Source organism: Trachurus japonicus, chromosome 17 (assembly GCF_045865225.1).
Source record: "Trachurus japonicus isolate A0001 chromosome 17, Traja_1.0".
Taxonomy (NCBI): Eukaryota; Metazoa; Chordata; class Actinopteri; order Carangiformes; family Carangidae; genus Trachurus; species Trachurus japonicus.
In genome coordinates, this window is record NC_140923.1 from 19,894,142 (window position 1) to 19,909,007 (window position 14,866).

The window sequence follows — 14,866 nt, forward strand, 5'->3', positions numbered from 1 at the left end:
CATTTCGGTTATTTGTTATTTGTGACATTCACCCCGATGCAAATGTCTGTCTGTCCCTGAGCCTTGAGACAACAGCTCAGATACAGAGACAGACGGTCCACGGCCGAGCAGGCCTGATCAAAGCGGCCGGTCGGCCCCCACCTCTCCACCTCCCCACTGTTCACACCTCCAGACTTTGCTCCAAATACGAGTCCCGAGGTGTGAACATTTACAATCTGCCCTCCTGCAGCGGCCATTTACACCTCCAGGACCCCCGCAAATCCGGTCTAGTCACCTCACAGACACGCATCTGAATCAAGTTCATCATCCTGGATTAACATCTCTTTCTCTTTGGTGGTCTCTCTACCTCCAGCCCTCTTCTTGTCACAAGGGGGTAAAGCGTTTTACCTGCACGAAAACACATCCCCATTGTGTATCATGCCACCTGTCAACTGTTTACATTATTATATTTCATATTATTGGGTTGATATTATTGATACAGTCACACATATGCAGCCTAATGTAAATGTATACACAAATGTCACAGTAACTATTAAGTTAAGATAAATATAGTAGAGTAATTTATTTTCCACTATCAAGTGACATAATGAGAATACTCTACAAAACACATGCATCCGAATGCTACACATATGAGATCTATATATATTAACGAAATATTGCAGTTTAATCTCAGATGTTTCATATTTTATAAACTAACCATGTGTTTTTGAACTGGAGCTGGTAGATAAACGCTCTGGGTGGAAGAGTTCCAGTTTATTTACACCTAAAATGTAAATTCACATATAAGTAGGTTAAAATTGCACCTAATTGCAGCACATAAGTACTTAGTTATTTCCCAGTGTCATGTCAGTCAGGAGAAATATTCAACTAATAACCCTGAGCTCAGTGTATTAATCTTTTTCTTGTCTTTCGAACAAAGATCCCTCTGAGTGTTGGTGCTTTAAGTCTGTGTTAAGAAACAACACTTGTGAGTGGACATCACAGGAACACCAGACGAGACATTTCACTACAGGCGGATTGTCCAGGATTGCTGTCTTTTCTTATTCATTTGGAGCCGTGGGAGCTGATGGTGCAGAGGCAGGGCCATGTCTGTGGCTCTCACCAGGACCACACAGCTCACGTCTGAAGACACAGACAAGCTTTCAGTGTGTCTCTGTGAATCAGCATGAGACGGTTGACCCTATTCTGCTGCTGGTATAATGTGGTTTTATGAACAGAGATTTAGAAGAGGTTCCTGTTACTATACTGTTGGTAAATGTTATTACCCTACAAGGAAACCCAATATAACGTACCATTAAATGTTAATCTGACATGCATAAATAAAATAGTGGTGGCTTTATTACAGAAGAGACCCAAGTCATGACTACTCATGTTGTTTGTGGTTGTTATTTTTAAAACTTCAACATGAAAAGCTGCAGTTATAAAACCCATTTGTCAAATCCTCAGCTAGGCCTATATAAGGAGCGAGTGGATTACTCATTTCACACCCCACAAGTGTCTACGATGTGCTGAGGGATCTTGCAGAGAGAGTGCACACAAATGGCCCACAATTGCAGAGTAATAACTAACATGTTGAAAACAGCTGTGTGTGGGTGGTTAGTGGGATCCTTGTGTGTGAAATGTGTCTCTTTTGAAGAAGCTGTTGCACGGATAAAATTTCAAACAAGTGATTTATCCAAAAGACATTTATTAAAAAGTTGAAACTTAGGAAAACCAGATGAGGTAGCCTACCAACAGCAATTTGACATGTATAAATACAAAGTTAAAGACATCCTAAATAAGAAATAACTTACACACAGCTAAAACGGGTTTCTAGTGGGACAGCTATCTTCTATACAGCCCAGTTACATCCAACAAGTAAATATTTACATGCATTTACTCCCTTCACTGAAGGCAGGCCTATACAAGGCCAATACACTTCCAAATGAAGACCCTAAAGGTCTGTGACCTCTGCAACATTACATACTTTTACTAGTCATATTTATTAAATACATTTTAGTTTAATTGTAGTTCAGAAATTATTTTACAAACAGCTTCACAGATGCATTTTCATTAAGTTTTTAGAGTTGTCATCTCAGCATTGTCTTTGTCTGAGGCCTATCCCACAAAACACCCTACTGTACCACAACGCAGTCATGATGATCTACTACAGTTTGAAACATGCTACTTGTTTTTTCTACCAGGGGTCTACCAGGGTCTCCATACTGACTTGGGGTAAGTTAAAGAGGGCAAGCTCATCAACACATCCTGGCCATCAGACTCCTCTGAGGAAGAAACGTGGCTTTGCTCCGAGTCCGTGTCATCCAGGTCAGAGCAGAGGTCATCGGTGGAGGTGGAGGAGGGGGCTGGAGACACCAGGGCCGTGTGCATGCTCTCGGACAGGGACCAAGTGCTGCTGCTGCTGCTGCTGTCCGGGAGCAGCGTCGCCCGGGGGCGGTCCTCGTCGTTCAGGGGCATGCTCTCCAGGAGGTGGTTCAACAGCTCCGCGGCTTCCGTAGGGTCAATTCCCGGGCAGCTGGACACAAAGGTATGCACGTCATGCATACACTGGATGTAGCCTGCCGCGAACCGCTCACAGGCCTCCCGGTTCACAGCGTCCACCTCTGTGGGAAGGGGGAAAAACAAAAAGCAGGACAACCGTTACTGAGCAACTAATCTCTGAAACGTGAACTAACGGTCAAACCGTTCCAAACAAGCGGTTCTCTCTCCTGATTGGCTGAGCCGCAGTGGAAGATGCACACGTGCACCTGACTGTGGCCGAATTGGAATATTAATACGCCGACCGTTGTAAACTAGTCTGTTTTAGTTTTAAAACTATTTTGTTCGGCGTAACAAGAGTGACAAGTAAGTAGTTTGCTTCTCTAAACTATAACGGTTCAGTTTTTTGGTTGGTAAAAAAAAAAATAAGAAAGAAAGGAAGGAAATGAATGAACCCTGATGTTAATAGTTTGATTTATACCTTGAGCCCGATTCTTCAGGATGCTTTCCACTCGTTTCACTGTCATCTCCAGCACCTCAGCATTCTCCATCTTTGATTGTAACTGCACCAGGAGACAAAAAAAAAGAGTAAGCAACAAACGTTAGCATCACAAACTAGCAGCTAAATTAGCACCCACCACCAACCCAGTTCTAGTCGTATCACTTATAACGGGGGAAATACCACATAAAGCCTACATTAAGTATTCATATTGTCTTACGTCTGCGTCCGCGATGAGAACTCGGAGTTCTTGTAAACTTTCATTGATGCGAGCTCTTCTTTTTTTCTCGACCAGAGGTTTCCTCATCTGCCAAAACAGTAAGGACGATGGAGTACACTTTTCTCAGTCTGCTGCCAAGTTAAAACAGAAACGTTAACATTAATATTACTGTTGTTGTTACTGTCATACGGGCCCCTTACCTTTCTGTCAGACTTGACCTCGCTGCAGTCATCATCACCTCTGTCAATTCCGTTTGTGTTGTTACGGATGGGGGCCATGTTGTTGAGGGTTTAACCCAGGCGCTGCCAGAAGCCCACTGGACTGGACTGGTCTGGACTGGAGGTCGGTTGGTATTAATCCCAGGAGCCGTTACAGCTCGTCAATGGGGGGACAGATGGCCGGGGCGACTCCAGCGGCCAACAAAAAGCTTGTAGTGGAGAGGTTGGGCTCGTCAGTGCAGCTCCGAGGGGGCGCGTACTTGGTATATACGACGGTTCATTTACATGTGAATAGGTGAACTAGGTACGAGAGCAACATCCACCGGGGGCGCGCAACGCTCGTCCCCGCTAACCACCAATGGAGAGCCTGTCTAACCCTATGGTCTAACCATGCAGATGAAGTCATATTATGTGAAGAAAAATGAAATGTGATCCAACGACTGTCAACAACGTCTATACATAGGCTACAGCTGATATTAAATAATTTAAACGGTGGGTACAATCAGTCATTGATTTTGGGATGACACAGATCTTATAGTCTGAAGCCCAAATGCAGCTTATTATTGTAAGGAATCAGCAATGTTCATGTTAATGTTCACATCCCTAAGCACTGCCATTTAGAGAGTGCTCACTACTGTGGGCCATATATCTGCCAATTCTCACATTGCATCATTAGGTAGATAGGCCAATTTCATGCGTGATTGTGGTCCATCAATCCACCCATGATGAGTAGACTAATGCTCCACTTGTTTAAAAGCTGAATTGGAAAAGATGAGCCAGTTCTCAAGTACACCACTCTCATGCGTAAAGTGTGTAAAGAGCCAAAATCCTGTAGGAATGAACAAGCAGTGGGAAACAGTACTGGGTTTATTGCAGTGGAAACCAGAAGAGGCCATCCCTGTATTTAGAGAGCTTCATAACACATTTACACCGCCTTTTCTAACGAATTCACAAGTGGCGCTGGTGATTTTATTGCTGTGTCATCAACTCTTATGTTATCCAAATTCATCGCACTTTGTGGCTTATGTCTGTAGTTAGTCATTTGGAAATGCTGTCATGACTGTTCACATATGGTGACAAGAGTTGTGTAGGTCAGTGCAAATTTGTATGTGTTATGTCATTTGCATAAATTGGAGGGGGGGTATGTATGTACATGTACCGGTAGTTAGATTTGCAGTGGTTTCCACTGTTACTTTTATACATTTTTAGTACACTGCTGATGGATGTTAGGTGATGAAGGTGTCTGCAAAGATTTACTTTGTTATGTAGTTACAAAAAATAACAATTAGCCTATGTCTGACTACTTTAAATCTTTGTCATTGCCAAAGTCATTGATGGCCCTTTGTGAAAACACCTAGTGACCTATTTATTAAATATAAGTCAATTTATAGGTTAATATTACACAAAATACATTGCAAAAGCATTTCATTTTATTACATTTTACTATTTATTTAACAGTCAAATTAAGGCCCACATAATTCATAGTACTGTACAATGTGTATTACACGCCTTAATGGGCCCATAAAAAGAGCCCATTATAAGTACTATCATAAGTATCAGTTGTTGTGACCTAGTAATATTAACTTTATTGCTGTAGTAGCTGACTGAGAGTTTGAGACATCCCTACATTTCCGGATGATAGTGTTGTGAACATGGTTGGGAAAAGGGGATGCAGCTTTAAATAAAATACGGAAAGCACTACCATATCTGGCACTTGCCTTCACAATAAGGGCACAACATATTTTAATATAAACAAAACGGGAGATAAAATGAGAATTTTCCATCCTAGATAGGCTGAAACATTAAAGTGTCTTTATATGTTTGCCAAAAAAACCCACAAGCCTTGTATTTTAAGGTAGATTTAAGCCTTTTAGCCGGACTCGGACTTATTTTGACAGCGGCGAGGCGGCTTTTCCTTCAGACCCACACAGTGCTTGTTCGTCAGAGAAGACGCTCTTCTGAGGTCACCGAGCCCCGGGGGCGACACTGGTTCGCTGCTATATAATCTTCCCGGCACAGTGGATGAAACCAGCGCACTGAACCAGAAACGAGACAAAGCAAATATACACTCAACAATCAAACATGGTGAAGATCACTTTCCAGTCAGTCTCGGCGCAGAAGCCTGGAAAAGAGAGCGATGAAGACAAGATCATTATTCCCCAGCCTCACGTGAGTTTGCACTTTTGTCTTTATTTATTGTTATGGCATTTCTCTTGTGTGTTAGTGCAGTAGTTATTACTGCTTTTGCATATGGCTGTAGCTAAACTGTTTATTCTTACCTGATATTTGTTTGTTTTCCCTGTTCATTCACCATCACTTTATGTAATTTACTTTAATACTAGTAGCACTAAGTTCTTTTTAATTATGCTTAAACCCTGATATATAAACACAAAATATCTGTGTAACAGAATAGGTTACCATCCTTTACACAAGATGCTGCACTCTATCATGATGGTTTTTGCTGGTGCAGCTGTGACAGGGCATTATTTCTCAGAAGAAAAAAAAAATCTGATTGTGCAGCAAGGTTATAATAACGAGGGATTAGGTCTAATATTGCAGACCATCCCTGCCCAGCCTGGGGATGTTGACATTACGTCACCTTGTTTGGCCACTGTGAGGACACACTGCAGATGGCTGTCCACTGTGTGCCCTCAGATGTATGTCACCATCCCTCCAAGTGCTTCATTAATTATCCATATAGACTTTAAAAAAATTACAATAATTCTTTAAGCAACATAAGAAACCAGCATCCGTTTTTTGCTAAAATGAGAAAACAACAGACTTGTCAGATGTGGTCACTGCAGCAGTCTCTGACGTCACTTAGTGTTATACCTAGTGAGTCCTGCAGGTAGCGCCTGAGAGGCGAGAGCCCATGGGAAAGTGAGTGGTAATCCAGGATTACTGTAGTGTGTATAAACAGTGGATATTTGGTCTAAAAGGCACCTAGGCTTTTTCTTCTTCTACCAAATTGGCATTTATGAAAGTCAAAATGACCAAAAATATGGACAAATACTGAAGTTTAATGACAACTGGTACCCATAGATAGATAGATAGATAGATAGATAGATAGATAGATAGATAGATAAAGTCTGTCCTGATTAGCCTCATCTGAATTAACTATTCAACAAGTCAGGTTTGTAACAGTAAGGCCCCCCTTTCTTAGCCTCTTTTCTGGACTACCTCCCAGGAGTTGTACATAATTAGATTTCCGGCACATAGGCTAATGAATGCACGCCTGTCTAATCCTCATCCTCTTCTTTTTTTCCTACGCTCTGTACACAGTGAATTACAGTCAATGACGCATCCATCACTTCAGCAAACAGCATTTTTTCACCTGTCTGTTACGTCAACATAAGTACAACACATGATAAAGGCGGTGTGGTATCTGATTGGCTGCAACGGCTAGAAAAGGCGTCATTGCCAATGTGTGTAGATCTATTAATATTTCCGCCTCTGCTGAGGGACTCCTGCTCCACGTAGTTGTTCTCATTTTGACTCCCACTTAGGGAGCTAGAGAGCTAACTGCAAATAAGGAGTGTGGAAGTAGGCCTCCAAGAATAGACCCAGACAGCCACGTGCCAGCATCTTCGTCAGAGCCTGGCACAATCTGCTCTCCCTGCTTCCGCTCTCCATGGCAACAGTAGTAGGGAGAGGCAGCAGATTGACTGAGAGACTGTGGGTGGGCATCTGGCATGTCTCATTTCAGACCATCCTACGTCTACCAGATCTCCTCACTTGACTAACGACTTGGCAACTGCCTCCTGTCAGAATTAACTCTGTTACAATTTGGACTTTGCACAGGAAAGAGGGGCAGTACGCAAAGGACAAGATGTCCTCTGATGCTGACATCACAAAACTGTCCTTTGCATCATTTTACACAGATTTTGTATTATTAGAAAGTTATACACCACAGCCTCCTGGCTAACGAGCTCACTTTACCTATTTGTCCTTGATCTCTTTTCTAACCACAATGTTTTCTCTCTTTACAGGGACAGCCAGTTCTTGTCAGGCCCAAGAAGCCTTTTCCAACTGGCCTGTGCTGCCTCATTTTTGGCCTGGTGGTTTTCCTGTCAGGACTGGTGCTGGCCTCCGTCTACATCTATCGCTACTACTTTATACCTCAAGTCAGTTCACTCTACTATCTCTTACTTTACCAGCAGCACTGAATACAAAAATGCATTTACACGTGCTAACTCAGCTCTGTTGCGTTCATTTAGCAGATCCCAGAAGACAGCTTGTTCCATTGCCGTGTTGTCTATGAGGACTCTGTCTACGCTCCTCTGAGGGGGCGGCAAGAACTTGAGGAGAATGTCGGCATCTACCTTGATGACAACTATGAACAGATCAGCGTGCCTGTGCCACACTTCGGCGGCAGCGACCCTGCTGATATCATCCACGACTTCCAGAGGGTAGGTTCAGACATCTGTATGTTCACTCTCTTTACATTTTCCAATTAAAGTGTTTAAAGATGGATTTAATCATTGCATTTATTTTATTCCAGGGGCTCACAGCTTATCATGACATCGCTCTGGACAAGTGCTACATCACTGAGCTAAACACAACCTTGGTGATGCCTCCTCGTAACCTGTGGGAGCTGCTTGTCAATGTCAAGGTGAGGCACTCTCTGACCACACTGTCTATGTCACTGAGGAAAATCATTGTTAAAGACAAACGGCTGTCTGAGAGAGAGTGAAGGACAGTGTGTTCCCATCTTCCTGCCTGCACTGTTCCTCCCACAGACAAACCAACTGAGTGATTCATGTGTGTCTCTTTGCCACAGAGAGGGACGTACCTTCCTCAGACTTACATCATCCAGGAGGAAATGGTGGTGACAGGGAGGGTGAGGAACATGAGGCAGCTCGGCCCATTCATTCACAGGCTATGCTATGGCAAAGAAACCTACCGCCTCAAACGCCGTAACCAGCGCAGACGTGAGTAAACATTCATTTCCTCAACAAAATTTACTCTGGTGATGGATGATGCTGAATAATGAGCGATGAGTTGCTGGGTTACTTCCGCTAATTTATCATCCACTTTCACACCAACCCGTGTGAGGTGTGAAATTATGAGACATGTGCTTGATTACTGTGATCTCTCTGTACCTGATAAGAAAAGTATTTCTGCAATGAATGACAGGGACACAAGGATTCAGTCTTAAGACTGAATCATCATGCAGTAAAAAAAAATACTACCAGATCCAAAATGGGTCTTTTCCAGTGAATATTTCAGACAGTTTTTTTTTTACAGTGTGAAATCCTCATCTAATAGCCTAGCAGCCTGATTTTGATGTCAGTGTGTGTGTGTGCGTGTGGGCACAGCTCAGGAACTTCCTGCTATATGACTCACTTGTAGTGCCGTGGACACATCCACACGCTGTGGAGGTGGCAGTGATGCGCATGAGTGATATCTCTTTCATTGGTGCCTTTGATTGGCATGAGGGCTTTAGAAATGATGCAACAAACTTCCCCTTTGTACATATATGGATGTGATTGGAGGGAAACACGTCTGCTGATTCAAAATGGACAATGTAGGCACAAGACCAGTAGCTGTACAGGCTATATGAAAACTGCAAACCTCGTCTTTCAGTTCTGAACAAATAATTGAAACGTGTCTTCTCTTCCAGGTATTGAGAGGCGTGAAACAAAGAAGTGCCACAGCATTCGTCATTTCGAGAACACTTTTGTGGTTGACACTGTCATCTGCGACAGGGTCTAAATCTGAGGTGGAAATCACAGCCATTCAACACTGAAGCCAATTTCAAAGCATACCTCTTGAATTATTTAGGCTTTTAACTGCACTTTAAAAGCAAGTATTTGTCCAACTGTTTCAGTTTCACTTTTGATGTTTTTTATTTTTTGTCTCTAACTGTAATATTCTATTATTGTTTATGTATATTGTCAATATGTTTATTTTGTATATTTGGGTGATGTTTAAAATGTGTATGGATATATCTGTAGCTTGTCATGTTGTGCAAAAGAAGTTAATGTCAATGTGTGTCAGTTTGTAGTGTTCCTCACAGAACTTTATTTAATTTTTTTAGACCTGTCCTTGTTATTTAGTAACCCAGTGGACTGTGGGTGATGGTAAGGATACTTGGAAGCTGCTTGCACTGTGTGCACTTGGGTGATTATTTGTTTCTTGGTTGTATTTTTTATTTAAGTTTTTTGTCAGAAGGTCAGAAAATGGCAAAACATACCTCATGTAGTTTAGATGTTTCTTTCTGTTTTTTATCATTCATGAATGGTGTATATAAATTTGATTGTTCCTAAGCAATATATACTGTAAATTAATTTCATATTGTTACATGCATAGATTTTTATCTGAAATTTATTTGTTTTGTGAATGATCATTTCTTTCTGGTTTGTCATTTTTTTCCTTTGGTATCACACTTTCCTACTCCTTGGATATAAATGGCTTTAGACTGTAATTAGTAGCAGTGCTTTAGAGGGGAAAAAAGGTACCAAAGTCTGCAGTAAGCAATCATATGCTTAGTGTTAAGGGTATATGAAATATTTAGAAAGAATGCTTTATAGTCTAGATCACTTACTGTAGATGATATCAAAGGCTAAAACTCTTCCTCCTCTTCACTTCAATTTGTCTTTTGTCTTAAGTTCTTGTCAGTTCCCAATCCTTCCTATCTTGCCATCATTATCTCTACAATGTTGATTTGTCCCAACTTAAGAGAAAAAATTGGGGGTGTCTTTCTAATGTGCATCATGGAGCAAATCAGTCTCAGTTGTGAGAGACATGTGATATGTGCTCATATTTCATTGTCTTGAATACCTTATTTAGCTGTACAGTCAATTTTCTTGTAATTTCTTGCTGCTTTAAGAATAAATGATCAAACTTTATTTTTGTCTTTTATATGCTAACTGAAAAGAGTCACTACATCATAAATATGCAAATTACGGGCAAGATTAACTGGAAAAAAAAATACACCAAATAAATTTGGTTGAAAGGGAGCTAGGCTCTAGAAAGGGAAACAAAGACTTTATTTTTACTGTGCAAACTTCCTCACAGCTTGTACAGACATAATGAAAGTGGAACATGCAGTTATGTGTATGTGTCTCGGGATCACGCTATATAAGTAGTAAAACTATTTTCGTTCTTATATTAAACGTCGTATTGATCTATGAGTATTGCATCAACCCACTCATAAAGACTTCAGAAATGTAAGCAGTTTTAGAATAGATTGTAATCAGTTTATTAAAGCTTTATTATATAAAAAAAGTATACAAGCCAAGGCTACATTGTCCTCCTGACAGGGGATTTGTTCTGATAAATATTAATTTTACATTTATAATTCATCATTGCGAGCGCTGTTGTCTAGGTTGTGTTTGTGGGATGGAAGAAGAGAAAATTTGCCTTACAAGCAAACTGCAATTTACTTTTAAAGTTCCACAATGTCACAAAAACAAATCATATCACAATGACAGAAACCAAAATGAACAGAACAGAAAAAAGAGTAAACAGAAAAAAAACCTGAAACTCAACAAAGAGAACTAGTGCTAAAATTAAAGTATCAAGAGAAATTATCCAAGTAAACCAAAAAATGAGAGTGTCATGTCTTTTTTCTGGTCATAGCTTTTCACAAATTAAAGTATGTCATGAAACAGCAATAATGTAGCAGTAAACTTCCTGATCAGCCCACTAACCTTTCACTTAATAATTGTAACCTTCCTGCTTGTAGCAAGCATCTTTGATGTCACCTTTACTGCTCCTACAAAGTGACTGTTCAACATCAGCAAGATTAGGCTGAGGCCGTCTTAATGTACTTGTGGGGTTTAGCCCTGACTGCACTCTCATAAATTATGTCCCCTGTAACATAATAATATCAAAATAGTCCCATGAAGAGTTTTGTATAACTTAAATTGGACTGACTGCCATTTACAGTGAGCCTTTTAATAAATTCACATGAAACTATTGCACATTTAGGAAGCTACATCATCATCATAATAAAAAAGGACAAACAAACCAAATAAAAATTACATGTACGTATTTCATGACCAACAGCATGTTATCATGAAAGCAAGGAAGTTATAACATAACGTAACAAAACACACAGTCAGTCAGTTTCGATTGATAAAACTTTTAGCAGACTACTCTATTAAGACTACATATTAAATGTAACCATACTTGATATCTTTTTATGCATTAAAAAAGTCATGGATACATTTAAAATCTATACAAGTGTTAAAGTCTCTGTCACTATGATGCAGTCCTTTTTTATAATGATTTACAGGACAGGTCCATGAATATAACTTCAAGTATTTGAGAGTTTATATTTCAATGAAACTGAATCTGAAATTACTTTCTTCAGTTTGCTTATTTTTTTGTTGACCTATTATATAAATCAGCATCTTATGAAAAACACTATACAACCTAATAGTATGCTAATTAGTTGCATCTTATGAGAAGGTTCATAAAGTACTAAAAGTATCCCCTGAATCAAACAGGTCTAAAATGTATTGGTCCTGATCTTAAATGCAGACCTTGCCTGTTAACCTTGCCTGAGATCTTCAGTAAAGGTGAATGCTCTATGACAGCCTAGTTTTAAGATGAATTGTAACCCATGTTACCCGCTCATTGTCACTGAGGACAACTCGAGAATATATTCTCACAAACCTATCCCTTAAATTGTTCTAGAAACATGTTATGGTGGGTTTGGTTTGTGTATTTTATTTTTTCTGCCTACATTTAGGCATTAGGGCTCTTTGAGGTTACAGAGAGGACCACTAGCTTCCTGTTACTGGGCAAAAACATTTTAGCTATCGTTCAGCACTGAAGGTAATTGCAATTGCACTCTGACCTGCTCCACGGCCTACTCTAATAGTGCATGCCACTCTTGCTAATGGAAACAATACCAGCTCTTGTTTAAGTGCATCGCTCTAAAACCCAGGAAGTCCGTTCTTTACACAATCAGCACTTCTCTGAGGGCAGATTACTGTACATTTAAACTCGACATTGTCTCATCTTCAGACCTCTGAGGTGCTGAAAGTGGCTCTTCTTTGGCTGGTCATTGACATCCTGAAGGTGTTTTTTGTGCTCCTCACCTCATGGGCAATGAAGTAGTAACATAGAGCGTCCAGACAGCAGGTGATGTTGGACAGACACAACGCCACCTGTATGAAGAGGCTGATCCTGGTCTTGGCGCTGCAGTCCTGAATCACATTTTGATGCACCTAGGATTATGTAAAGAGTTAGGGTGGAATTCGTCTACATGTATGCAAAGAATATTTTATCACTCTCATAGTTATACCACAAGTATCTCCCTTACTAAACCATGCATTGCTATAAAAGTAGTCTGCTTGATTCTGTATGCAAAATAAGAGAGGAGACATTTGGATTCAACAGTGACTTGGCACAAAACTGGCAAATGCTGATCAATCTAAGAACAAAAAACAAAAAAATAAAATACTAAAATTAATGCTAAATTGAATTTTGGGGGTTCAGGGCGTGGTCTTCTTTTTTTTTTTTTTTTAAATAGTCAGATTTGTAAACATTGCATTTTTTTCAATGGATATATTGTATTTTGGAATGAAACCCTATACATTTGTTGAGCCAATAATGAGAGGTCCTTGAAGCAAAGACCGAAATCTATAATAAACTGGACAAAACCCGCATCTGCATCTGTCAAGAACATCTACTAAATAACCCTTGAGGTGAGATTATCTTTGCCACATTTGATTGTTATCTTCTCATAACTGCTTCACTGTCCTCACTTTAGAATTCAGTTTAAATAAAATGAACTTTGTCTCACCAGGAACTGCAGAAAGATGGCGATGTGGCTCGGGGTGAAAGGCACCAGGAAGGCACTCAAACTGCTGTAGATGATTTTCACGCAGGCCTTGCTCTTGGGGCTGTTCTGGCCAGATTTCTTAAGTGCCCAGATGGTCCAAACAGAGCAGTAAACCACCACCAGTGCAGGAACCAGGAACCCAAACACCTGCAGACAGATGATAATTGGCGGGCTCCAGCCATTCTCAGAAAACCTGTGGAAACAGTGGAATTCTTTCTCCTCATCACTTCTGAAGCGGTGGATGTTTGGAGAGAGCACCCCCAGCACCAGCGACCACACCGTCACACAAGTCCCCAGGGCCACTTTACGTGATCGCAGCACTTTGGCTTTGTAAGGATGACAGATGGCCACCCATCGGTCCACAGCAATACACATGATGGTGTAGATGCTGCCATATATTCCAACAAAATATAGGCTTTCCAATCCTGAACAGAGAGGTTGGAGGTAGGAGGGCCAGTGCCGGTTAGTCGCATGCATTTTAAAGGGAAGAGGGAAGAGGAGAAGCAGGTCCATCAGAGCCAGACTGGTCATGTAGATGGTTGATTCAGTCCATTTTCGCAAAAAGACGCAAAACACCAACAATGCCATAACATTCAGGATCAGACCAAAAACAAAAATGGGTATGTAAATGACCAGCTCCAGGGACTTCATCAGGCTGTCCACCTCTTCAAAAGAACAGTTGATTTTAGTTTCCATGGTGTCACTGGAGGAATAAAAGTTATGTTTCATTTTTACTCAACAGCTCTGCCAGAATTTCAAAGCCATATTTAAGTTGAGAAAATGTCTGTGAAATCTTAATTTCCTGTTGTTATTCTTTGTTCCCACACTGAAACATGCAACTGTACCAAGCCACTTGAAACCTCAAAGTTGTGTGGGCTGAACTTGTTTTTTGTGTTCCTGGTTTCTGGTGTACAGACCAAAACAAGACTACATTAAGTGTATACAGTATATTAATTAAGTTAAATTCTTTTATGCTCAGTGTATTTTAAAATGAGAAGTAATGCCCTAATTCGAAAGTACCCATCAGATAAACATCTTAAACCACACTGAGGATCTGCATATTTGACTGACTGTTTTCAATGCACCTGTCTATGATTTAAGATAATAAAAAGTTTCATAATGATATGAATGTTTAGTGATTTAAATACATCCAAATGCAAAAAGTTACTCTGCAATAGCCACTGGGGGTAAATATAAAAATAAATATAATAATTTATAACTAAAATATAACTACTCTAATTCATAAAACAATAAACACACTGCATACACAATGCAAACATTTCCAGTTGGTTATAAAGACACATTAGAGAGATCAAGAACAAGGCCCCTTCAGTTCAATCGCCTATTTCTTGTTGCACACTTGTCAACGTCTGGCTTGTCTCGTAGCTAAGCTGCTTGATAAAATATCTACTTTCAGGTTCACTTCCTTATATAGATTTAAATGCAACACTAACGTCTAAAAAGTTTAATATTTGGTATTTATAAGCAGAAAATGTGAAATGGCAGTTGTGTCATTACCTCATGGATCTTCTCACTGAATGTTTCAGTCTGTCTGCCAGACTGTATGTGCCAGACACTTCTTCTTTTTACTACCTTTGTTGTTTCATCACCACTTCCTGAGTCATGCCACTTACGTACCATGCATTGAGTGT

At 40.3% G+C, this 14,866-nt stretch overlaps 3 protein-coding genes across 4 annotated transcripts; 1 reads left to right on the forward strand and 2 right to left on the reverse strand.

Annotated features, from left to right (window-relative positions):
- Positions 1-1,670: 1,670 nt before the first annotated feature.
- Positions 1,671-3,731, reverse strand: hes6 (hes family bHLH transcription factor 6). The gene is made up of 4 exons (XM_085805134.1): positions 3,398-3,731; positions 3,198-3,284; positions 2,960-3,041; positions 1,671-2,603 (listed from the first exon to the last, which is right to left on the reverse strand). The coding sequence occupies exons 1-4, from the start codon at positions 3,473-3,475 to the stop codon at positions 2,188-2,190; spliced, it is 663 nt and encodes a 220-aa protein (XP_085661260.1). The 5' UTR covers positions 3,476-3,731; the 3' UTR covers positions 1,671-2,187.
- Positions 3,732-5,286: 1,555 nt separating this feature from the next.
- itm2cb (integral membrane protein 2Cb) lies at positions 5,287-10,266 on the forward strand. Of its 2 annotated transcripts, none has more exons than XM_085805136.1 (6): positions 5,287-5,584; positions 7,405-7,539; positions 7,636-7,824; positions 7,917-8,027; positions 8,196-8,346; positions 9,039-10,266. In XM_085805136.1, exons 1-6 carry the CDS (start codon positions 5,498-5,500, stop codon positions 9,128-9,130), a joined length of 765 nt encoding a protein of 254 aa, XP_085661262.1. In that variant the 5' UTR covers positions 5,287-5,497; the 3' UTR covers positions 9,131-10,266. The 2 variants fall into 2 exon arrangements, with proteins under 2 accessions (XP_085661262.1, XP_085661261.1); XM_085805135.1 differs by having other exon boundaries at positions 5,289-5,584; positions 7,633-7,824.
- A 1,840-nt stretch (positions 10,267-12,106) lies between these two features.
- On the reverse strand, positions 12,107-14,846 carry LOC146970556 (G protein-coupled receptor 55). The gene is made up of 3 exons (XM_085805146.1): positions 14,733-14,846; positions 13,176-13,917; positions 12,107-12,597 (listed from the first exon to the last, which is right to left on the reverse strand). The coding sequence occupies exons 1-3, from the start codon at positions 14,735-14,737 to the stop codon at positions 12,391-12,393; spliced, it is 954 nt and encodes a 317-aa protein (XP_085661272.1). The 5' UTR covers positions 14,738-14,846; the 3' UTR covers positions 12,107-12,390.
- Between the last annotated feature and the right edge of the window lie 20 nt (positions 14,847-14,866).

What these genes read in the sequence shown, in the direction of transcription:
- hes6 (XM_085805134.1), bottom strand. Translation starts at nt 3,475, where the DNA reads ATGGCCCCCATCCGTAACAACACAAACGGAATTGACAGAGGTGATGAT. An exon ending in TTCTCATCGCGGACGCAGAC is followed by an intron (nt 3,042 to 3,197) that starts GTAAGACAATAT and finishes CTCCTGGTGCAG; the next exon opens with TTACAATCAAAGATGGAGAA. An exon ending in CCTGAAGAATCGGGCTCAAG is followed by an intron (nt 2,604 to 2,959) that starts GTATAAATCAAA and finishes CCCTTCCCACAG; the next exon opens with AGGTGGACGCTGTGAACCGG.
- LOC146970556 (XM_085805146.1), bottom strand. An exon ending in CCATCTTTCTGCAGTTCCTG is followed by an intron (nt 12,598 to 13,175) that starts GTGAGACAAAGT and finishes ACATAATCCTAG; the next exon opens with GTGCATCAAAATGTGATTCA.
- itm2cb (XM_085805135.1), top strand. Translation starts at nt 5,498, where the DNA reads ATGGTGAAGATCACTTTCCAGTCAGTCTCGGCGCAGAAGCCTGGAAAA. An exon ending in GCTACTACTTTATACCTCAA is followed by an intron (nt 7,540 to 7,632) that starts GTCAGTTCACTC and finishes GCGTTCATTTAG; the next exon opens with CAGATCCCAGAAGACAGCTT. An exon ending in TCATCCACGACTTCCAGAGG is followed by an intron (nt 7,825 to 7,916) that starts GTAGGTTCAGAC and finishes ATTTTATTCCAG; the next exon opens with GGGCTCACAGCTTATCATGA.